This window comes from Natator depressus, chromosome 20 (genome assembly GCF_965152275.1).
Source record: "Natator depressus isolate rNatDep1 chromosome 20, rNatDep2.hap1, whole genome shotgun sequence".
NCBI lineage: Eukaryota > Metazoa > Chordata > Testudines > Cheloniidae > Natator > Natator depressus.
This window is the reverse complement of record NC_134253.1, coordinates 2,697,871-2,720,863: the sequence shown is the minus strand read 5'-3', so window position 1 is coordinate 2,720,863 and position 22,993 is coordinate 2,697,871. Positions and strand designations below refer to the sequence as shown.

The following is a 22,993-nucleotide window of genomic DNA, read 5'->3' as shown; positions in this document are numbered from 1 at the left end:
AGTGTTTCTTTTTTCTTTTCTTTCTTTTTTTTTTTTTTTTTAAAGATTTTTTCCTTTTTTATAAAACCCGGGAGAAAAAAAGCAAAAAAAACAATACAATAAAACGTGGGGCTTTTTTTGTAGGTTTTTGCGGCGTGTTTTTTCTTTTCTTTTAAAGCAACCCCTTCCCCCCCCTGGGAAAAATTCTTTATCCTACAGTGGCATTGAGGCGTGGAGAAGCATCCAGAGGGGAGCTGGGGGGGCGGGGGGGGGGGAGAAACGGGCGGAATCCGTCGGGGAGCAGTACAACCAAAACCAAATCCCCCTCAAAATAAACCTGTTCAAACGTTGCATATTTTCCCTTTAAAAAAAAGAAAAGAAAAAGAAAGGAACAAAAAAAGTAATCCTTAATTGACAAAAGAAAACGACGATTGTCCCAGAGAGTTGAATCTGCAGCCTCTCCGCTCCGGGGCAGCCAGATCCACCCACCTGGATCAACCCTTTCCTTAAAGAACCACCCAGAAAAAAGGGGTTTCTCCAAAACAACGACAAAAAAATAAACCAAACACATTTGTTTTCCTCATATTAAAACAGGCCTCAGTCCGTCTGTCCGTCCGCATGGAGTGGATCTGGTGACCCAACCCCCCCATTCCACCGCTTTGGTTCCTTGGTGAGCAGAGTCTATTGCCGGGGTTTTTGTTTGTTTGTTTTTTTTACAAAAAACTGTTTTCTTTGCAAAAGAAAGAAACGAACGAAGAAAAAAAAATGGATTCGATCTTCTAGATGCAGCACAAATCAAAGAGGAGGTGGCGTTCTCCCTCGGGGCGAGTGCTCGGAGCAGAGACGCCTGGTCCAGCTGAAGAGGGAGAGAACGGTTCACTGATACGGGGGGTTGCAATGAGCCGAGGGGACAGGCCCCATGTCCCATCCCCCTGAGCCAGCCAGTGTCCACCCTGGGGCTGGATCAGACCTGGCACCCCCTACAGGGGAAAGGCCCCATGCCCCATTCCCTGACCCCAATGGCCAGCCAGTCTGCCCCCCTGGGGCCAGATTGGGGCTGGTGCCCCCTGCAGGGGAAAGGCCCTATGTCCCATTCCCTAACCCCAATGGCTGGCCCGATTGGGGCCAGCGCCCCCTACAGGAGAAAGGCCCCATGTCCCATTCCCTGTCCCCCAGAGCCCACCAGTCCCCTGCCCTGGGGCCAGATTGGGGCCAGCGCCCCCTACAGGAGAAAGGCCCCATGTCCCATTCCCTGTCCCCCAGAGCCCACCAGTCCCCTGCCCTGGGGCCAGATTGGGGCCAGCGCCCCCTACAGGAGAAAGGCCCCATGCCCCATTCCCTGTCCCCCAGAGCCCACCAGTCCCCTGCCCTGGGGCCAGATTGGGGCCAGCGCCCCCTACAGGAGAAAGGCCCCATGCCCCATTCCCCCCCCCCCCCCCGCCAGCCAGTCTCCTACCCTGTGGCCGGATTGGGGCCAGCGCCACCAAGAGGGACAGGCTCTCGTCCCTTGAGACCGCCCCCCCAGCCCTTACCTGCCGTTACTTGCTGTACTGATAGGAGTAGGCGGCGTGGTCTGACGGAGACTCGACAGCCACTTGGCTCTGCTGGCCGCTGTTCTCCTGAAAGGCAGCCAAGCCCAGGGAGCTTAGGGGGATGGGTGGGGGTGGCCTCCCCGTCTGGCCCCTGAACCCCCATCCTGACCAGCCTCTTTGCTCCCAGCCAATGCCCCGTGCTGACCTGATGCCAGCTGGAGACAGGCGTCCCCGCCACTTCCTGTCCTAGCCTGCCAGGGCAAGGTTGCTGTGTTGGTTACTCAACAGCCATCATACCCCACCCCAGAGGTGGCTGCATTTCAACGCAGGGTGCGTGATCCCAGGGTTCCTTACTGCTGTGTCGGCTGTCCAGCGGCTGCCACGTCCCACCCCAGAGGCAGCTGCCTTTCAGAGGTGGGTTGGGAGGCGTAGCGCGGCGGAGGGGTGAAGGGGAGATTAGAACCCGCAGCTGACGGATGTGGCAGGGGCTTGCCCCTCCAGCTGTGCCCCCAGCCTGGAACAGGGCCCTTACCTCAACTGAGATGCTGGAGGAAGGCACGGGCGTGTACTGAGGGATGTAAGCTCCTTGCAGAGCTGCTGCCGCTGGCATGTACTGGGGAGGGAGAGAGGAGAAGTCAGGGGGCGGCTGGTGCCCAGAGGAGCCCACGCCGGTGCCGGCGGATGGGGGCCTTACCGTGCCAGTGCTACTGAGGGAGAGGTGGCCCAGCTGCTGGGTCAGGGGGCCCATCATGGAGGCAGGCTGGATGGAAATGGTGTGGTCCATGGTCGGCGTCAGCACCGTCCCCTGCGGCAGAGAGGAGAGAGGTTGGAGAGCGGCGGGGGGGGGGGGCTGGGAGGAGAGAGACCTGGCAACGGGGGGTGCTAAGCGCCACGGGAGTCGGTACGGCCAATCAGCACAGGGCCGGGGACGGAGCCTGGGGCCACGGGAGTCGGTACAGCCAATCAGCACAGGGCCGGGGGCGGAGCCTGGGGCCACGGGAGTTGGTACGGCCAATCAGCACAGGGCCGGGGGCGGAGCCTGGGGCCACGGGAGTCGGTACGGCCAATCAGCACAGGGCCGGGGGCGGAGCCTGGGGCCAGCTGAGAACCGGGCACCAGAAAGGCCCTTTCCCTGGTGGGAAGGCTGTACAGGAAATGATGTCAGAGACCACACGAGGGACAGGAAGTGATGCGTATAGTCAGTCAGTATCATTTCCTGTTGGCAATGAAATCCTGGTGAGCAACAGGAAGTGATGCATTTGGGCCCCACGGCTACCAGGAAGTGATGTCAGAGCAGCCTCATTGGCCCCGCCCTGCAGCTGCCCCCCTCCCCTGGGCCCGGAGACAGGGGAGCCGCCCCGAGGGGTGGGGGGGCTGGGCCGGGCCTCACCGTGGGCTGCATGAGGTACGACTGGTGGTGCATCCAGGACGGGCTGTGAACCTGCGGGCGAAGAGGGGTGTCAGCGGGGCCCGGCTGGGGGGTCTCACCCCGACACGGCCCCCCAGCCGCCGACGTGGCCCCCCAGCCAGGGGTCTCACCCCGACACGGCCCCCCAGCCCCCGACGTGGCCCCCCCAGCCAGGGGTCTTACCCCGACACGGCCCCCCAGCCCCCAACGTGGCCCCCCAGCTGGGGGTCTCACCCCGACATGCCCCAACAGCCCCAGACACAACCTCCCAGCCCCAGACACAACCCCCCAGCCAGGGGTCTCACCCTGACACGGCCCCGCAGCCCCCGACACAACCCCCCAGCTGGGGGTCTCACCCCGATCCAGCCCCTGACAGGCCCCCCCAGCCCCAGACACAATCCCCCAGCCGGGGGTCTCACCCCGACCCAGTCCCCCAGCCCCTGACACAGCCCCACAGCCGAGGGGTCTCACTCTGACACAGCCCGCCAGCCCCTGACATGGTCCCCCAGCCCCTGACACGGCTCCCCCAGCTGGGGGTCTGACCCTGACAGGCCCCCCCAGCCCCCGACACAACCCCCCAGCCGAGGGGTCTCACTCCGACACAGCCCGCCAGCCCCTGACACGGCTCCCCAGCCGAGGGATCACACCCTGACAGGCCCCCTCAGCCTCAAACACGGCCCCCCCAGCCGGGGATCACACCCCAACACAGCCACACAGGCCCTGACATGGCCCCCCACCTGGGGGGGTCACACCCTGACACAGCCCCCTTCCCCCTTGGCCAGGCCCCCGGCCGCCCCCCGGCGCTGGTACCTGGTAGGAGGACATGGGCGACGGGAGGTAAGGGGCGAGCGTGGTCTGAGCAATCATCCTGTTGGGCGCCAGGCTGTAGGGGGTCGGGTAGAACCTGCGGGGGGAGAAGGGGGCCGGGCGTCACGGGGTTAAACTCCACGGCGGGCGGCACAGAAGGGGGGGAGAGGAGGCAACCCCCCCCCAACACACACAGGAGCATGGCCCTTACGGGGTTAAACTCCCCTGTGGGATGCACAGAAAGGGAGTGTGGCCCCCCCCCAGCACACATAGGGGGGAATAAGGGGGAAGGACGCAGGGACTCACCCGTTCTGCAGAGCCGTGGTGGGGTCGTAGGTCAAGGTCATGCCACTCTGTGGGGACACAACACCTGGCTCAGGCCTGCCCAGAAGCGCAGCCCCCCACCCCCGGGTACAGGAACCCCCCCATCCTGCCTCCACAACCCCCAAGGCAGCCACTGCCCTGCCACAGCATCTCAGGGACTGACCCCCCCCACCACACCCCCCAGACGAGAAGGGGCTTATCAGCCCCACACACACATCCATGTCTCCCCCCAATATGGTAGAGATGGGAGCTGCGGAGCTAGCGCTGGGGCTGGGGCAGCACACGGAGCTTCCCTGATTGCCCCTGCGCCTAGGGGCCGGACATGCCAGCTGCTTCCGGGGAGCTGCGCAGAGCCAGGGCAGGTGGGGAGCCTGCCTTAGCTCCGCTGCGCCGCCGACCAGACTTTTAACCAGGGTCCCTTTTCGACCGGGCGTTCTGGTCGAAACCCGGGCACCTGGCAACCCTGGGGCACACAACCGAACCCTAGAGAAGGGACCCTGCAGCCCCTCCTCGGTCCAGGGCCAGAGAGCGACGGGGGATCTCTCTGGAACAGGGGGAAAAGGGGACCCCAGGCTGGGCAAGGGGCCGATTCCCACCCCCCGGGAGCCGGTCTCACCGAGTCGCCGTCCCGCGGCCAGGCCCGCCCGTTCTGCACGTATTTCCCCTGGGGCTGGCGCTTCTTCTGCCCCCCATCGGCAAACTTGCAAAGCAGCGGATCTGAGGGGGCTGCCCAGAGACAGAGGCAGGCGTCAATCCCGACCCGCAGCCCCCCTGCTAGCCCAGCTCTGGGCTCCCCCCACGCTCTGCTGGGGCCCCCCAATCCTGAGCCGCAGCCCTCCCTACTCCCGACCCACAGCCCCCCTGCTAGCTGAGCCCTGGGCTCCCCCCGCGCTCTTCCAGGGCCCCCAATCCTGACCCGCAGGCCCCCCTGCTCCCGACGCACAGCCCCCGTTCCCCACCCCCAGCTCTGCCGGTGCCCCTCACTCCCGACCCGCAGCCCCCTGCTGTCCTGAGTTCAGCCTGGCAGGAGTTAAACCTGGAAGGGAAGGGTCCCATCCCCCAGGAGAGTCACTATATAACAGCCCCCTGCCCGGCTCCCGCTGCCCGGGTTCCCCCTTGAGTGCCCCCCATCCCCGCAAGGCCCTGCCGCCCACCTGGGATCCCCGGGGGGGTCTTGATGTATTTCCCGTTGAAGTGGGTGATGATGGCTTCACACTTTTCTGTGGACTCCATTCTGGTGGGGGGAGGGAGAGAAGGCCTGAGCCCAGCGCCAACGCCCCCCAGCACCAACGCCCCCTCCCCCTCCCGTGCCAATGACCCCCAGCGCTAACGGCCCCACTCCAACAGCCACCCCCAGTGCCAACATCCCCCTCCCCATCGCACGCCGACAACCCCCAGTGCCAACGTCCCTGCACCCACAATCCCTCACCCCACCAACATCCCCATCTCCTCCCGTGCCAATGACCCTCCCCCCAGGGGTGCCCCGGGCTGGGGGCTCTGACCTGGCGAAGCCGACACCGCGGCTGGTGCCGTTGGGGTCACGCAGGACGCGGGTGGAGATCACCTGCCCGAAGGGTTTCAGCATCCCTTCCAGCTCCTGCTCGTCCACGCTGAGCGGCAGGTTGGAGATGTACAGGTTCGTGGGGTCCTGCTCCTGTTGCTATGGAGACACGGCAGTGAGGGGCTGCCCAGCACCCCCCAAAGGGGCCCCCCAGGGTCTCCCCTCCCCTGAAACTGGCCTCTGTGTGGGGAATTATCTCCTCTCCCCCTGCCCCATGGGGCTACGGGTCAGGAGTGAGGTGCAGAGCTGGGGGGAGCCCAGGGCTGGGCTAGCAGGGGCTGCGGGTCGGGAGTGAGGGGCACCAGCAGAGCTGGGGGAGCCCAGGGCTGGGCAGGCAGGGGGCTGTGGGTCGGGAGTGAGGGGCACCGCAGAGCTGGGGGAAGCCTGGGGCTGGGCTAGCAGGGGCTGCGGGTCGGGAGTGAGGGGCAGAGCTGGGGAGAGCCCAGGGCTGGGCTAGCAGGGGCTGCGGGTCAGGAGTGAGGGGCACCGGCAGAGCTGGGGGGGAGCCTGGGGCTGGGCTAGAAGGGGCTGCAGGTCGGGAGTGAGGGGCACCGGCAGAGCTGGGGGGGAGCCTGGGGCTGGGCTAGCAGGGGCTGCGGGTCAGGAGTGAGGGGCAGAGCTGGATGGAGCCCAGGGCTGGGCTAGCAGGGGCTGCGGGTTGGGAGTGAGGGGCAGAGCTGGATGGAGCCCAGGGCCGGGCTAGCAGGGGCTGCGGGTCGGGAGGGAGGGGCACCGGCAGAGCTGGGGGGGAGCCTGGGGCTGGGCTAGCAGGGGCTGCGGGTCGGGAGGGAGGGGCACCGGCAGAGTTGGGGTGGAGCCCGGGGCTGGAACGTTCGGGGAGCAGGGGGCAGCCGGGCTCCCCGTCCTGGGACAACACCCCAAATTTCAGAACTTTTCCCTGTCCCGGGGCAGGACGGAAAGTCCAAATCTGGCCTGGGAAGAATCGTCCGCAGCTCCGGCCTGGCCTGAGATCAGGCCCCATCCATCCCCCCCACCCCGGGCCGAGAGAGCCCCATGGCCCCGATTCTCCGGTCGGCTTGTCGTCCCCCCAAAGCCACCTGGGCAAAGCTGGTGCCCAACCAGCTGCAGGGTGAGTCACAAACCTGCAAAGCAAGTGTCACATCCTTGGGGGGGCGGGGGACCCCCCAAGGTGGTGGGGGCCTGGGAAGGGAGCTCCTGCAGCTGGAACCATTAACCTTTCAGTGCTTTAGGAGGAGGCCAGTGGCTGGAACTCCCCCCCACACACACCCTCCACACCCCCCAACATCCGGGGCCCTTACCTTTGCCATCTGGGCCTGCACCCCGCTGGCCTTCAGTGCCGTCACGGCCTTCTGCGCCGCCGTGGGGCTGTCGAAATCGACAAAGCCGTAGCCTGCGAAAGAAGGAGGGGCTGTGAGGGGGGACCCAGATCGGGGGGGTGGGGGCAGGGAGGGGGACCTAGCAGCCTCAGACCAGAGCGTGTCTGTTGGATATTGAGGATATTGAGGAAGTTTTTTTATCTTAAAGCCCTTTATGGGATATTTTGCTTCCCACCACCCTGCGACCCCCTCACCCAGCGCTGAGAGGAGGCCCTTTTGGGGTGGGGGCAGGGGCTGGGTATATGGGGACCCCTCGCCCAGCACTGAGATGCAGCTGGCTCTGGGGAGGGGCGCAGGGGTAGGTTATACAGGGATCCCTCGCCTGGCTCTGCGATGTGGCTGGGTCTGGGGTGAGGTGCAGGGACTGGGTATATCGGGACCCTTTGCTGGAATTTATCCAGAGCCCGGACTCCAGGGGAAAGCAGCAGGGGGGTTCCCAGGAACCAGTGACCCCCCCCCCGGCGCCGCTGTGGGGCACCGGGCCTCACCTTTGCACTTGTTGGTCGTCTTGTCCAGGATGGCTTTCGTGGAAACGATTTTGCCGTATCTGGGGGGGGGGGGATGCCAAAGAGAGGAGTTACCGTGGGCATGGGGCAGAGCGGCCAGCGGGACCCCCTAACGGGGCATCCCACAACGCCTGCCACCCCCAAACCTCACCCGGCACGGAGCCAGTGGCTGCCTCTGCAGGGGCTGGTTATACAGGGACTGCTCGCCGGGCGCTGAGATGCAGCCAAGTCTGGGGTGGGGCTGGTTATACAGGGATCCCTCGCCTGGTGCTGAGATGCGGCTGCCTCTGGGATGAGGCAGGGGGCTGTTTAACAACCACGCTGATTTAGGCCAGGAAGTGAAGGCGAATCCTGCAGCCAGGGTGGGGACTGCGGACGTTGGGGGCAGAGCTCGGGGAGCTTCAATAAACTTGGGGCGAATTCCCACTGGTGCCAGCTAAGAAAGACCCCCAGCTGGGAAAGGGTTAAACGAGGAATTCCCAGGGGGCAGCCCTCCCCCTTTCCACAGGCCCCACTGAGCAGCTGCAAAGCCAGGGGTGCAGCGGGCTGGGGATCCCCAGCGGGACAGTTTCCAGAACCCCCCCTCCAGCACTGGGGGTCAGGAGATTTCCCCTCCCCCAGGATGCCGCAGCCAATGCGGGGGGCCTTTAAAGGGCAGATGCCTTCTGAGCCCCCCACCATCACCACAAAGCAGGGAAGGGAAACAGCCCATCCCCCCTCCGGGTCAGCCCGGCCGGATTTCCTGGCGGGGAGGGACCTGAGACAGGCAGGGTGGGGGAGGAAATCCGACCAGCTGCCGGATTGACCAAGTCCCTGGCTCTGCGCGGCACCGGGGGACCCCCTGAGCCCAAAGGCAGGGCAGGGAACGTGGCAGGGGCCCATGGCCCTGGATAGACACCAGCCATGGAAATGGGTGGTGGGGAAACTGAGGCGGGGGGGAGGAGGAGTCAACAGCACAGGTGGGAAGAGAACCCAGGAGTCCTGGTTTCCATCCCCTCCTCCCCCTTCACTCTAACCACTAGCCTCTGCTCCCTTCCCATTTTACCTTTCCCCGTGCCTCAGTTTCCCCATCTGCAAATTGGGGCCCAATTAGGGAGGCTGAATTAACCCTTCACAAACTGTGCGGGAGCCGGCAACCCCGCGCAGCACAAGGGGGTGAAGCCATGTCACAGCGGGAGGCGCCAGGCCCTGGGAAATCGGGGTGTGATGTGAAACACCCTGTCCGTCCCCCGTCCCCCCCCGAATCCTGACCCATCCCTGAAGGAGTTATCCCCACCCCACCCCCCGCAGCTGAGAGCAGCTCCCAGAGCCCCTCCCCCCGCGAATTCCTGATCGGAACTGCACGGGCCTGCCAGGGCTGGCGCCGGCTCTGGGCCGCTTCCAGCATTCCCGGCCGGGGTGAGCTGAGGTTACGGCAGCGACAGCCCCCCCCGGCCCATGCCAGCTCCTGGGCCACTGCAGGGCCAGATCCACCCTCCATGGATGCTGCCCAGCAGGGCCCCCCACCCCCTCCGGAGCCCCTCATGTCCCCCCACCCCCAGCCAATGCAGAGATCCAGGGGGACAGTTTGACCCAGTCCCTGCGGGGCACCGGACTCAAAGCCCTTCCCAAAATGGGGCGATGGCCCCACGCCGCTGGGCCCGATCCCAGCTCACCAGGGGTTTTGGCAGAGCTGGGGGGGAGCCCAGGGCTGGGCTAGCAGGAGGCTGTGGGTCAGGAGTGAGGGGCACCGGCAGAGCTGGGGGGAGCCCAGGATGGATTCTTGTCCCCAAAGGAAACCAGTGGCTGCGGTGATCTGGGAATGCTGGGGGCGGGGGCGGGGAGACGTGGGGGGGTGTGTCTCTGGCTCTGTTCAGAGCCCCTGACAGAAGCAGCACTGGGGAGGGGGGACAAGCCCCGGGGTTGCGGCCACATCTCAGCCTCTGGTTAAGGTCTAAGGGAGCGTCCAGGGTACCCCATGTGCCCCACGTGGGACACCCCCCATGTCAGATCCCCCATTTCCCGCCCACCCCATTTGAGACACCCCCCCATCTCCCGCCCCCCATGTCAGCTCACCCCCATCTCCCGCCCCCCCCACGTCGGACACCCCCCCATCTCCTGCCCGTCAAACCCCCCCATCTCCCACCCCCCCCACGTCGGACACCCCCCATCTCCTGCCCGTCAGACCCCCCCATCTCCCACCCCCACGTCGGACACCCCCCATCTCCTGCCCGTCAGACCCCCCCCATCTCCCACCCCCCCCACATCGGACACCCCCCATCCCCTGCCCGTCAGACCCCCCCATCTCCCGACCCCCCCCACGTCGGAAACCCCCCATCTCCTGCCCGTCAGACCCCCCCATCTCCCGCCCCCTCCCACATCGGAAACCCTCCATCTCCTGCCCGTCAGACCCCCCCCATCTCCTGCCCCCCTCACGTCGGAAACCCCCAATCTCCTGCCCGTCAGACCCCCCCACCGTCCCCCATTTCTGCACCCTATCAGGGGGATGTGTCGGCCCCGTATCCCACCCTGAAGCCCCCCGGGGGGAACCCTCCCTCAGGGGTTCAGACCGACCCCCTCCCGGGAAGCAGCCAGCCCCCCGCCCGGCCCCTCCCCGCGCCGTACGGCTGGCACAGCTTGACGAGGTCCTGGTCGGTGGTGCCCGGGTGCAGGCCCCGGATGTACAGGTTGGTTTTGCTCAGCTGGTCCCCGCCGCCCCCGCCGCCCCCACCGCCGCCGCCGCCGCCGCCGCTGTTGTTGTTGCTGCCGCTGGGACTCGGGGGCGCCATCTGCTGGGCCACTGCCACATAAGGCTGCTGGGAGACAAGAGGAGGAGGAGCTGGTGAGCGGGGGGCGGGGCTCCCGAGGGACGTTGGTGGGGGAAGTGGGATCCGCGGCTGGCTGGCTCACGTTCCCCCTCCGGCTCTTTGAATCTTTCCTCCTGCCCCGGCCTACTTTCCTAATTCCCAGGGATCTCAGGGAGCCGCAGAGAGAGGCTACCTGCCCCCTCCTTAGCGGGGAGGGGAGAGGGATGGGGTGGCAGGCTGGGGGCAGTGGACAGAGAGCAAAGGGAGCTTCCACTGAACCGAGGCCGGATTGTAACAACCCCCTGCCTCAGGCTGCTTCCAGAGCGCGCCGTGCCCCCCCCCCCCCCGCGGTGCTGGGGACATGCAGCCACCCCTGGGGAGGAGCATGGCAGGGGGCTGAGATGCCAGGGTGACCCCTCACTGCGTTCCATGACGCTCACAGGGGGGAGGGCAGGGCTGTGGGTTTCAGGGGCCAGCTTGGGCGCTGACTCTGGGGGTGCTCCGAAGCTGGAGCACCCACCAACAGCCCCCGCGATCAGCTGTTCAGTGGCCTGCAGGAGGTGCTGGGGGGGGAGGGGAGGGAGAAGACTGAGAGGATCAGGGCTGGGAAGAGGCGGGGGCTTGGAGGAAGGGGTGGAGTGGGGGCGGGGCATGGGGCAGAGCAGGGGTGGGAAGGGACAGGGCGGGGGCTTGGAGGAAGGGGTGGAGTGGGGTGGAACAGGAGGCGGGGGGGTGGAGTGGGGGCTGGGTGTGGGGCAGAATGGGGGATGAGCACCCCCAAGATCTGAGTAAGTCAGCGCCTATAGGGGCCAGTTTAAACCATCCTAGGTACAGTCAATAGCATGAGGCTGGGGGGGGGGTCTGTGGGGGCTGAGTCTGAGGGGGTCGAACCGGAGGCTTCACCCCCCAAACCATCCCCCCACCCCTGGAGACAAGTTCTGGGCTCCCCCCTGCAGCTCTGCCGGTGCCCCTCACGCCCGACCCGCAGCCCCTCAGCCCTGGGCTCCCCACACCCCGCTCCCCCCCTTTGGTTGTCAGGACTCCTGGATTCTGATCCCAGCTCTGCCATGGCCCCGCCGTGCAACCCTGGATGAGTCCCTTCCCCCACCCGTGCCTCAGTTTCCCCATCTGCCCCGCTGCCTGGGGGAGTATGCTATTAGCACGGCCCTCGACCAGGTGGGCCTGCTGGCTCCCCGGGTTTATCTCCCGGCGCAGGACGGCGCGGGGAGGGAGGAAGCTGACTCAGCTGCGGCGGGAGGTTCCCCTGCGGAAACCCAGCCGGATTCCTCCAGGGCCACAGCCCCAGCCTCCAAAGTGCCCACCGGCCCCCAGCCCGGCCTCGAACCTTCCGGCCACGCTGAGCGCCCGCCACGAGCCCCGGGCCGTACTCGCCCCCAGGGGGCGCTCTGGATGCCAGTGGAACCAGCACCTGTGTAAGGCACCCGCCACCCTGCACAGCAGAGTCAGCTGAGGGGCTAAGGGATGGGGCCAAGGTCACCGTCCAGAATAGGCGCCAGGAGCCCGGGCTCCCAGCCACCGGCCCACGTGCTCCTTGGGGTTCTGGAGACGCTGGTCGGCCGCTGCCCCGGGCCCCACCAGGACAGAGCCAGAGGGATGCGCCTGGCAGCACCTGGGGTGGGGGGGATTCCTGGAGCAGAGCCTGGGGGGCGGGAACACACACACACCCCCTTGCTGAACTGCAGGCCCCGTGTTCAGTTCAGCCACAGGGCGAGCACAGGCGGGGAAATGCCCCCCACCCCCCCCAGCTCCCGCCTGCCTGGAACCAACCCCAACTCTGGCCTGGAGGGAGGGCTCAGTCCCTAACCCCTGGGCCGCTGTCAAAGCCCTTCGCAGCTGGACCCCTATCCCCCGCCCCAGACCCGGCAGGGCAAGATGTGCACGGGGGGATGGAAGGGAGGGGCCGTGCGATGCATGAGGAGAGCCAGAACGCTCGTGCCCCAGCGTGCAAGGGGCGTGCAATGCACATGTGGGGCCGGGGACAGCAACTCCCTACTCCCCAGGCTGGGCTGTGATTTGCTGAGTGAGGTCACGGGGGCGGGGGGGGGATCCGCTTCGCCCTGTGTGGGCGTCGCTCCACATTGCAAAACCGCTGCAGTGTTCAGGAAGGGCTGGCTCAGAGCTCAGGAGAGGCCCAGGGCTGGGAGAGCAGGGGCTGCGGGTCAGGAGTGAGGGGCACCGGCAGAGCTGGGGGGAGCCCAGGGCTGGGAGAGCAGGGGGCTGCGGGTCGGGAGTGAGGGGCACCGGCAGAGCTGGGGGGGAGCCCAGGGCTGGGAGAGCAGGGGGCTGCGGGTCGGGAGTGAGGGGCACCAGCAGAGCCGGGGGGAGCCCAGGGCTGGGAGAGCAGGGGGCTGCGGGTCGGGAGTGAGGGGCACCGGCAGAGCTGGGTGGGGGGGAGCCCATGGCTGGGCTGGCTGGGGGCTGGGGGTCAGGAGTGAGGGGCACCGGCAGAGCTGGGGGGGAGCGCAGAGCTGGGAGAGCAGGGGGCTGCGGGTCGGGAGTGAGGGGCACTGGCAGAGCTGGGGGGGAGCCCAGGGCTGGGAGAGCAGGGGGCTGCGGGTCGGGAGTGAGGGGCACCGGCAGAGCTGGGGGGAGCCCAGGGCTGGGAGAGCAGGGGGCTGCGGGTCGGGAGTGAGGGGCACCGGCAGAGCTGGGTGGGGGGGAGCCCATGGCTGGGCTGGCTGGGGGCTGGGGGTCGGGAGTGAGGGGCACCAGCCCCTCCCTGCCTCCACCTCAACCCTCTGCCCCTGCACTCAGCCCTTTGCTCTCAGGCTCTGGCTGCTCCTGGGGCCATTGGAACCATGTGATCAAAGCTGCTCCGGTCAGCAGGAGGCCTGTGCCGGCCACGTCTGCCCAGCACCCAACGCTGATCCCACGGGAATGGTACCACCGGCTTCCCTGGGCCCAGGCGCCGAGAGGCGTGGGACACGGCAGGGCCGCTCACCGTGAGGATCTCCCTCTGCGGAACCCGGCTCCCTGACAGCAGTGGCACGGGGGGCTGGCCCGGGGCAGAGCTTGGGGCTGGTCCAGTGCTCCTCCCTGGGCAGCCGATACCAGCCCAGCCCAGCCCGGCATGGGAGCGTCTCTGGGGCGCTCACCCCACTGACAGACGCGGAGTTGGAACTCACCCCAGAATGTGCAGGGCCTGCGTGCATGAGGCACACAGCATCGGGGCCTCACAACAGCTACAAGTCTAGAACTCAGGCCCCCCTGCTCCGAAAGCCCCCAGCCCCACTGAGTTAATGGGGGACTCTCCAGCAGCACAAAGTAGTATGGGGTCTATGGTCCACCCGTGAGCAGTCCTTGTGCCATCCAGCAGAGGGCAACGCCAAAGGCCCACATGCACTGGCTCATCAGCAAAGCTTTGCTCTGCCCAGGGAGCCCAAAGCCCTTGGCAAATACTAATCTGTCAACTCCTCTTTGTGAGTTACTGCTGGGGAAACTGAGGCACAGTGTGGGAAGGGGGTGGGAGGTGCCCGAAGTGAGTCCAGGGCCAGGTGGGAGCAGAGTCGCCTTCACAAAACCAGAGACAGAAATGAGTCTTTCTCAGGACACTAGGAGGGACCCCAAATTGAATAGGATCAGGGCCAGGGCCAGGGCCAGCGCCAGAGAGCTGGGATGGGAAAGGGGCCCAGACAGGGTGAAACAGAACCAGGTCAGGGACGAATGTCAGAGGGGAAACGCCCACTTGAGTTTCCCTGACACCCCTTTCCTCATTTGAAGCTTTCCCGATGCACAAGAGAAGGTGACCCGTTTACTGAGCGGGGCGGAGACCCAGGACTCCTGGGTTCTCACCCCACTTTGCTGCAGGATCTTGAGCAAGACACGTACATGCCTCAGTTTCACACACACCCCCGTCCCAAGGATTTCTGCAGCCAGCCCACACCTTGTGGTTGAGCTACACCCAATCTTTGCGAAAGCCCCATCTCGAGGTACAGCCTTCCAAGTGACGGAGAAACCCCACATGCCTCGGGCATCGGGTCCAAGGATCAGTTCCCCTCCCTGTTCACGACCTGGGCCCTACGTCTCGTCGGGGGGGCTCTGGCTTCACCTCCCAGCCACGAGGGGCAGGACGCGGGTCCACGCAGGCAAGAAAAGAAACACGCTTCAAGCACATGACTTGGCCCCTGCCACGTTCTCAGCATCATGTTTGAACCTGGTTATTCTGAGAGGGTGGACGGGACGCGAGCTCCTCTCCCCTCCGCTGCTCATTTCGCTCCCGGGCTGCGGGAGCCGAGCACACGGTTTCCCCCAGAGCTGCCGGTGGCTTCAGAGAAGCCCAGGTGGTATGTCGGGGTGCGGCAGCGAGGTGGACGGAGACAGCTGCCAGGGGAGGGGCGGGAGGTATGGCTGAGTTGGTAGTTAAATGGGATGGGAGGGGGGTGTCTGCGGGACGTGGAAAGCAACATGGTACAGCGGGCTAGTTTCACCCACGTGGGGGTGGGGGTGGTTCAAAAAGCCCAGGGGAGTTAGGTGCCAGACTCCTATTGTGTGCCTAACTCCCTTAACCCTTACCAGAATCCCGCCCTTAGGCCCCCGTATTGCAGCGCCGTCCCCATGAAGCCGACAGGACTCTGCATCTGGGGGGAGGGCGTGGCCCAGAGACCCCCGGCCACGGCAGATCTCGCCCATGCCAGAGACGCGGCGTGCCCAGGGCGACAGGAAGCGTTAGAGGGGGGTGGGTTTGGAAGAATTGAGGCCACAAATCTAGGTGGGATTGAGAGCAACGGAGGGGATGGGTTTGGTGAATCGAACGTTGGCAGAGGGAGGGACGTGTCAGGACACCTGGGTTCTCCCCAGCTCCAGGAGCAAGGTTGGTTTAGGGGCCTGGCTGTGAGGCTACCTGGGTTCTTCTCCCAGCAACACCATGGCCCCAGCCTGTGACCTCAGGCAAGTCCCCGCAGTCCCTGGATTTCCCCTCCCTTGTCTCTTCAGACCGGAAGCTCTCTGGGGCAGGGACCCTACGTACAGCGCCTTGCGCCACCGGCGGTCGGGCTGCTACCGCACTACACCCAGGGAAGGAGTGCCAGCCGGACAGAGCGTCTGAAACAGCGCAGCTTCTGTGCCAAAGCTGCTCCGGAGTTTGTCAACCAAACCAGGGAAAACACCGGTTTGTGGCAACCGAAACCGTCCGTGGACATGCGCCGGTTTTGATGCCACAGGTTCCCAGGCTAGGGTAGGATTTCAGGTCAGAACCAGAGATGCGCCTCCGCCCCGGAATAGCCAACAGCCCAGTGATCAGAGCATGGCAATGCTGGAAACCCCGATGCCACTCCCTGCTCCGCCTGATGCAGACCTCTGCTTTCCCCAGGCGAGGGCCCTGACCACCGGGCCGTCGGGCCCGTGTCTGCCACTGGCCCAGCCGGTGTGTAATTATTGTACAAAGTGGAACAGCTCCAAGCAGGCAGCTGGAGAGAGAGCTGGCCTGGTGGAGCCCTAAGCTGGGATGTGCCGGCGAGATCGTCAGTTTTCCTCTGACAATCGAAGGCTGAGACGGTAAGAGCTTAACAAATACATGGTTATTGAAGGAACAATCACCCTCTTGGCTTGGGTTCTTGGCCCACCCCAGAGGTGAGTGGAATGGAATGATCTGAAGTATGTTGGTACAGCGCCGAGCACAGCTGGGGCCGGGTCCATGCCCGGCGCTCGTAGGCACAAATTGCTTTTCCACCTTGGGGTTGCTTTAAAAAAAGTGGCGGGTCTCCATGTCTTGCCAACGCTCATGATCTTATCGCGAGCCTCACACTATCTGGTAAAAAGAGCAGGAGGACTCGTGGCACCTTAGAGGCTAACACATTTATTAGAGCAGAAGCTTTCATGAGCTACAGCTCACTTCATCGGCGGCTGATCTGAGCACTATCTGGTGTTCCTCTGAAAGACCTGGCTCCGGGAGCCGGAGGGTCAGGCGAGAATCTCGGCTTTAATTGGGAAAAAAAAAAAAAAAAAAACCCCAAAGAGTAAATTTCTAGCCCTCCTGGCTGCAGGGAAAAACCCTGAAAACGTGACCTGAGTGTGACCCCCAAGGCTCAGACACAAGGAGGCTCTGAAGAAGAATTTGGATAAAATCTCCCTGACTTTCAAACCAAACTCATGATTTTGGAGGCTCAGGGTTGGCCCCTCCAGAGTGAAAACAGACCAGTCAGTTTCACACTCCCTTCCAGTCAGTTTCACTCTGGGGTTCTCAGGCACTAGAGGGGGCCCTGAGAGGAAGGCAGGGTGGTGGGGAAGGCTCAGTTCTGGGCCGGGAGTCCAGCGAGCTCAGTTCAACTCCTGGTTCTGCCACCACGTCACGGCAGCTCCGTGCCTCAGTTTCCACAGCTGCAAAACAGCGCTGACGCTGACCTCCTTTGCAAAGCTCTTGGAGATACAAGAATTCGGGGGTAGGGTGGGGGGGTTGCCATCGTTATTAAAACGCTGTTTCTGGAGGAAATATTTGTTCTGGGCTAAAGTTTGGTCAACGTCTCCGAGAATTTAAAAACAAAACCCACCAAAACCGATACAAAACTCACAAACGCGGGAGCCCAAATTTACGGTGACCGTTCCAAAAACCGAGATCACTGTGAAAAAGGGAGCTCCAAGCCACCGCTCCGGTCTGGGTTCACCCACCAGCTCCTGCAGTGCCCCTTGCAGGACTCAGTCACAGAGGGGCAGAACCCTCCAGTGATGCTGGACTAGGCCAGCAGGAGAATTGTCCCCTCTCTCTCTCCCCGCCCGCCACAGGAAATGGTTGGTGACATCACTAATGATCACCGCAACACATGCCTGGGCAGTGATGCCAGCTGGGTGTGGCTGATACCATGACATTCCTCAATGCCTTTTTGTTTTGTTTTCCCTTCCAGTGCTACCTACATTTGCAGAGATTTATTGCGGGCTGAAGCTGCTGTTTGGCAGTGGGGCTGCAGGTCAGCCGGGGGGTCATAGTCCCCAGCACCCACTGGCTGCGCCAGATTTGCCAAAGAGCGGAGTTGCCAGGAAGCAATGCCCAGGAGCGGGCATTTTGTACAGCGCCTGGCATACCGGGGTGCCAGCCTATGGCGAGGACGCCTAGATGTTACCGTAAGACACCTAATAAATCACGTAAAGCACCCGCCAATGAGGCCTTGACTGGAGCACCTGGGTGCTATCCTGTTACCCCTAATTAATAATGATATTACAAGGGCAACATTTCACCACACAACTCCCAGTGTGACTCTCTCTCCGAGCCCCTCTTGAAAAACTCGACCACTTGTTTTCGCGCCTTGCTGAGATCTTTGCAAGCTCCAGGCCCGATCTGTGGGTGCGGGGCCTTTGGGAAGCTTGGCCTAGTTGATGTACCCCCAGCGCCCCATCTCACACAGACATTTAGCCCCGCCAAAGCTCACGGCACGTCTCAGGAGTGGGAAGTGAGGCACGTGGGGAAATTGGTGCAGGATCGAGGTTCATTGGACAATTTTTTTTTAAACTAACAGAAACATCAAAAACTGTCAGGTATAAAACGAACAGCACCGAGCACCGCTCCCACAGCATGTGACCGAGGGTGGGCAGGATCATTAACCTCATTTCACAGATGTGGAAGTTGAGGCCCAGAGCAAGAAATGACTTGCCCAAGATGCTAGGACCAGGCCTCCTGGATACCAGGCCATGCTTTACCACAAGGCCACACAGCCTCCCCGTTGCTCAGATTTCCATAGGGACACCTACACGGCCATGTTGTAATTATTCTGCTCAGAATTGGGGTTCCCCCGGGCGCCCCAACACCGCAATTCCTTTTTCAGGCGTGGGGCCTGCCGACTCAGACCCAGAGACCCTAGTCTGGCCTCCTGCATGTCCAGGACCCCACCCCCACACGCCTGTAACAGACCCCGAACCTCTGGCTGTGTCACTGACATCCTCAGATCCTGGTGTCAAGACTCCACGTTACAGAGAATCCACCATTGACACTAGTTGAAACCTGCAAGTGCCCCACGCTGCAGAGGAAGGCGAACCCCCCCCCCGCCCACCTCCACCAGGGTCTCTGCAAACCTGACCAGGAGGGAAATTCCTTCCTGACCCCAAATCTGGGGATCAGTTAGACCCTGAGCATGTGGGTGAGACCCACCAGCCAGACACTCGGGAAAGAATTCTCTGTCGTAACTCAGAGCCCTCCCCAGCCAGCGTCCCATCCCTGGCCGGTGGAGATATTTGCTAATCGTTGCAGATCGGCTGCATGCCATTGTGGGCAGTCCCATCAGACCGTCCCCACCATAGACTTAGGTTTTGTGCCCCCCCGCTCCCCTTGGCGGGCTGCTCCAGTGCATAGTGTCTAGTTCGCATTGGGCTCGCAGGAGCAGGTCAGGGCCCCGCTGAGCCCAGGCAGCTCGCAAGCGAAAGCCTGTGGGCCCGCGGGTTTCATTTCAAAGCTAACAAGAGGGGCTGGTTCTTTAAACCATGATGTCAAATATCTCTGGGGCCAGCACAGCCGCTTCCCAGAGCTCTGCCAGCCCATGCCAAGCGCCATGGGGCCCTGGCCCACGAATGGGGCTCCTGGGTGCTACCGTAATAGACCTAAATAATGCACAGCGCCTAGCACCATGGGGCCCTGGCCCATGACTGGGGTTCTTAGCTACGTCTATCCTGCACACTAAAGGCTGGGCTCTGACTCAGGTTTGAGCCAAGCCCCACTTCCGTCCACATACAAATCAGTCTGGCTCAGGACCCAGGTCCTAGGACCTGCTGGAGCAGGGGAGTGGGGTCTGAACCGAGTCCCACTGTGATTTAGGTCCCAGCCCTGTCATTTCGCAGTGTGGACGCAGACCCGAGACAGAGGCGTGGATGCAGTGGCATGGATGCAGCGGCATGGCTGGGAGCCACGGTTCCAGCAAGCATTAACCCAGGCGGGTGATGCAGTGCGGACGGACGACCCAGCACGGGCTCGGAAGCACCGAATCCACGGAGCCGGGTTCCCAAAGCCGTGTGGACATCTCAGGAGGCGCCACCCTCGTGCTAACGGACAACGAGGATCCCAGAAGAAGCGCCAGGAGGGCAGAGAGAGGTAAGAAACAGGCTCAGGGCGCAGACTGGCCTGAGCCGTCACAGGTCAAAGCTCCTGGAGGGGTCACGCGCTAGAAACGAGGAACCGCAGGAGAACGAGAGCGAGACACGCCCCAGAACAGGAGCCAGGACCTTGTCTGGGAGGGGGAGACCCGGGGGCACGTCCGAGGGCTTGTCTACATGTCCCGTGCTGCACCGGTGCAGCTGTGGTGCGTAGAGAAGACACTACCTACCCCAACGGGAAATCGGCGCGGTGAATTCACCGCCACGAGAGGCGGGAGCGGTGCTGCTCAGAGAAGCGCTCCTGCCAACAGAGCGCTGTCTACACTAGGTTGGTCTAACTGCATCGCTCAGGGATGTATGTTTCCCGTAGCGATGTAGTTACACCAACATAAATCTGTAGCGTAGACCACACCGGAGTCTCCCCCATGCCCGGTACATGCCCTGACCCCTGGGTTACTGTGTGGTCCCTTCCTCCCCCCAGTCCCCAAACATGGAATGGAAACAAATTTCAAAACCTCAACATTTCCCACAAAATGGAGTTTTTCTCCAGCCAGCCCCGGTACTGACCCACCTGCTTTACGGCTTACACCAATCTCTTAGCGAGCCGGATGAGCCCAGAGTAGGGGACAGATTATCCCATGAGGGCTAAAGGGCAGGATCTTACATTGTCCTCTAAAGCATCTGGTGCTGACCCCCGTTGGAGACAGGACACTAGGTGGCCCTGGAGTCTGAGCTGAGTTCCTGTCCACTTGAGATATTAGTTCTAGCTCGACCACAAGATATGGGCTGGGTGCAGGAACAGCAAGATCCTTAGGCCTCTGCTAGGCAGGATTATCTGGCCTTAAAAGTCTATGAAGCTATTAGTCATGGTAGTTTTATGTAGCAACTAGAAACTCCGCACCCGGATCAGAGCCTCATCCACCTGGGCTGCCCAAAACAAAACAGTACCAGCCCCCAAGCCACTGGACCCCTTTAAATACGCAAAATCAGTAAGTAACATGTCTCAGCCCAAGAAATGGCCTAAATCGCAGAGCTCCCCGCAGAGTATTTCCACTCATTCGAGATGAGTAACTCAGACAGTCAGCAAATTATGAGGCAAAAATTCCCCTAACTTCAGGGAAGACGTATTCTGACTCCCCGCATCCCCAGCTGCATTACAGACGTCGGGGGTGGGGCTGTTTTGTGGCTGAGAACTGCCCATGTGGGGTGGAGTGGCTGCATCTTCAGGCGGACCGTGTCCCCGTATCCCAGATCCCGACTGGAAACCCAGATCTACCAAATCCCTGGACAACGCACTCACACCCAGCAGCTCCTCCACAAGGCCACACACCACTCCGATGACTGTGCGGTGCCCGCCTTGTTGCTTCCCCCCCCTCCGCCCCACGGACGGTCACACACAGACTCACCAGTACGACACCCATGCACGACCGTGGCACGCACGCCAACCCAGACACACTAGATCAGACTCACCGCCTCACACATCAATACGGCATCTATGTTACAGGTGCACACCCCAACACCGCTGCCCCAAATGCAGGCCGGACACGCACCAGCAGTTACAGGGAGACGACCCGGGCGCACAAAGACAGACAGACGCCAAAAGCACCCAAAACACATGCCGACACCCCCCGGACACTCCCGCCGACAGAAAAGGCTGGCGCAAGTACGCTGCGGACAACACACGCGCTGATCCCCCAGGCTCGCACACGCGAACCCGCCACGGGCCCACACGCTCCCCTGGAGAAAGTTCAGTGGGTTGGAAAGTGACAGATCTCGCACACACAAAGGAATGATTTTAAATCTGCACAGCTGGCTTCTCGGAGCCCTCCACTTTCCTCCCCAACTCCTGCCATAGTGGCATTGGCGGCCTGACTCGGCTTGGACCCTGGGGGGGGGGGGGGGTGCGGACACTCGGGGTGGGTGACGGGGCCTGTCAGTCATGGCTTCTGGTTGGGGAGTTCAGCCTGGCTGGCTGGAGCTGCAGACTCATCGCCAACACTCAGGACATTAATGTCACGGGGACAAGAGGGGGTGGGAGGAATCCAAGCCATGGTCTGCAGAAGGGAGCCCCGAAAGGGCAGGGAGAGGTCTGGATTACAGAACCATCTATCTGGGTGTAATCTGGGGTCCAAGGGAGAGGGGGTTCAAAGAACATGGGGGTGGTATTGGAGGCCCCCTGGTGCTGCATGAATCCCTGCCCCGTGGGACCGAGAGAGGCCAGCTGTTATGCACTGCGATGGGGGGGGGGGGGTGTAAGGGCACAAGGGTTCTGCCCACCAGGATGGCACTGTGGGAGAAGAGGCTTGTGAAGGGCAGAGGGTATCGCTGGGATTCAGAGACATGAGAATTCACCCACCTGCCCCCCCCCGCCCCGAGCCCCAGTCTGCTCTGCAGACAAGGAAACTGAGGCACAGAGGCTTGTTCCCCCCCCCCACAAGGTCACACCGCCAGCCCGTGGCAGAGCTGGGACTAGAACCCAGGAGCCCTGCTCCCCCATTCCCAGGCCCCACTGTGTTAACCACCAGGATACACTTCCCTCCCAGAGCTGGGCATAGAACCCAGGAGTCCTGGCTCCCCGTCACCTCCCACTCTAACTCACGAGACCCCACTCCAAATCCCAAATCTAATCCCAGCAAGACCCCAAACCCCCTAACTCTGACCCCAATGCCCAATAACACCCCCCTCGCGTTCTGCCTGGCACAAGGGGGACACAGCCCCTCCCCGACCCCTTCCACAGCGCCCCCCAGGTATCTCCAGAGCCAGCCATAGCCAGAGGGAGGTGGGGAGCAGACGGGGGTTCCCCCGCTTGGCACCCACGTGCCTCCGTCCATGGGAATCTGGTGCCAGGCCTGGCCTGCCTGGGCTATTCACCCACCAATCAAACCCGTCTCCCCGGAACACGGGGACCTCGCTCTGCCCCTGAACCCCGAGATGGAGGTCAGACCCCGCCACCCCCCAGCCCACCCCCACACTCCGGGGCTGGGGGCGGGGGGGACGGGGACGCAGCTCAGCTGGGCCCGGGCGCGGGGGGCGGGGGGGGGTGCCCGGAAAAGCGATTCGAGCAGCGCGGCGGGGCGGGGGGAGGGGGGGGCCCAGATCTTCACCCTGGGCGGTGTGAGGAGGGGGGCGATGTGGGGGGGGGGCCCTCAACTTCCCCAAGCACAAAGGCTAACTCGGACTGGCCTGAGCCGGCCCCGCGGCTCACTGGGGGGGTGCAGGGAGCGCGGGGGCCTGGGAACCCCCCCCACTTCTCCCCTCCCGGGGAGCCAAGGGCATTGGGGGGCGGGGGGGCCAGGCGGAGCCGCTTTTCCTACCTTCTTGCTGGTCTTATTGTAGCCAAATGTGGCGATGGCGGCCCGGGGCTGGACGGAAAGTAACATTTTCCTGCCTAATGTTACGGGCCTGGGAACGGGGCGGGGGGGGGCTGCTGGAGGGGGGGGGGAGACGGGGCTGCTGGCTGACGTCACACCCAGGGAAGCCAGCCTGGAATCCGGGGCTGGGATGACAACTTTCCACTGGGTCCTAGCGCCCCGGGGAAGGAGCGGCGCCCGAGGGAGGGGCCGGTTCTCCTCCCCGACGGGGTGGGTGGGTGGAGAGGATCCCCAGCCCGGAAAGGGACCCAGTGAGGATCCTTCTAGTCTGACCTCCTGCACAGCACCGAGCACCGGCCCCCCAAAATAATGCCGGCCCCGGGGGCAACCA

At 63.4% G+C, this 22,993-nt stretch overlaps 1 protein-coding gene across 2 annotated transcripts; it reads right to left on the bottom strand.

The window, feature by feature from the left end:
• Positions 1-5: 5 nt before the first annotated feature.
• Positions 6-22,703, bottom strand: RBMS2 (RNA binding motif single stranded interacting protein 2). 2 transcript variants are annotated; one of them, XM_074935733.1, is made up of 14 exons: positions 22,606-22,703; positions 10,080-10,267; positions 7,458-7,516; positions 6,892-6,983; positions 5,553-5,710; positions 5,205-5,284; positions 4,667-4,776; positions 4,033-4,079; positions 3,730-3,823; positions 2,902-2,952; positions 2,206-2,316; positions 2,044-2,124; positions 1,512-1,598; positions 6-835 (listed from the first exon to the last, which is right to left on the bottom strand). In XM_074935733.1, the coding sequence occupies exons 1-13, from the start codon at positions 22,669-22,671 to the stop codon at positions 1,518-1,520; spliced, it is 1,218 nt and encodes a 405-aa protein (XP_074791834.1). In that variant the 5' UTR covers positions 22,672-22,703; the 3' UTR covers positions 6-835; positions 1,512-1,517. The 2 variants fall into 2 exon arrangements, with proteins under 2 accessions (XP_074791834.1, XP_074791833.1); XM_074935732.1 differs by having other exon boundaries at positions 10,080-10,270; positions 22,606-22,700.
• Between the last annotated feature and the right edge of the window lie 290 nt (positions 22,704-22,993).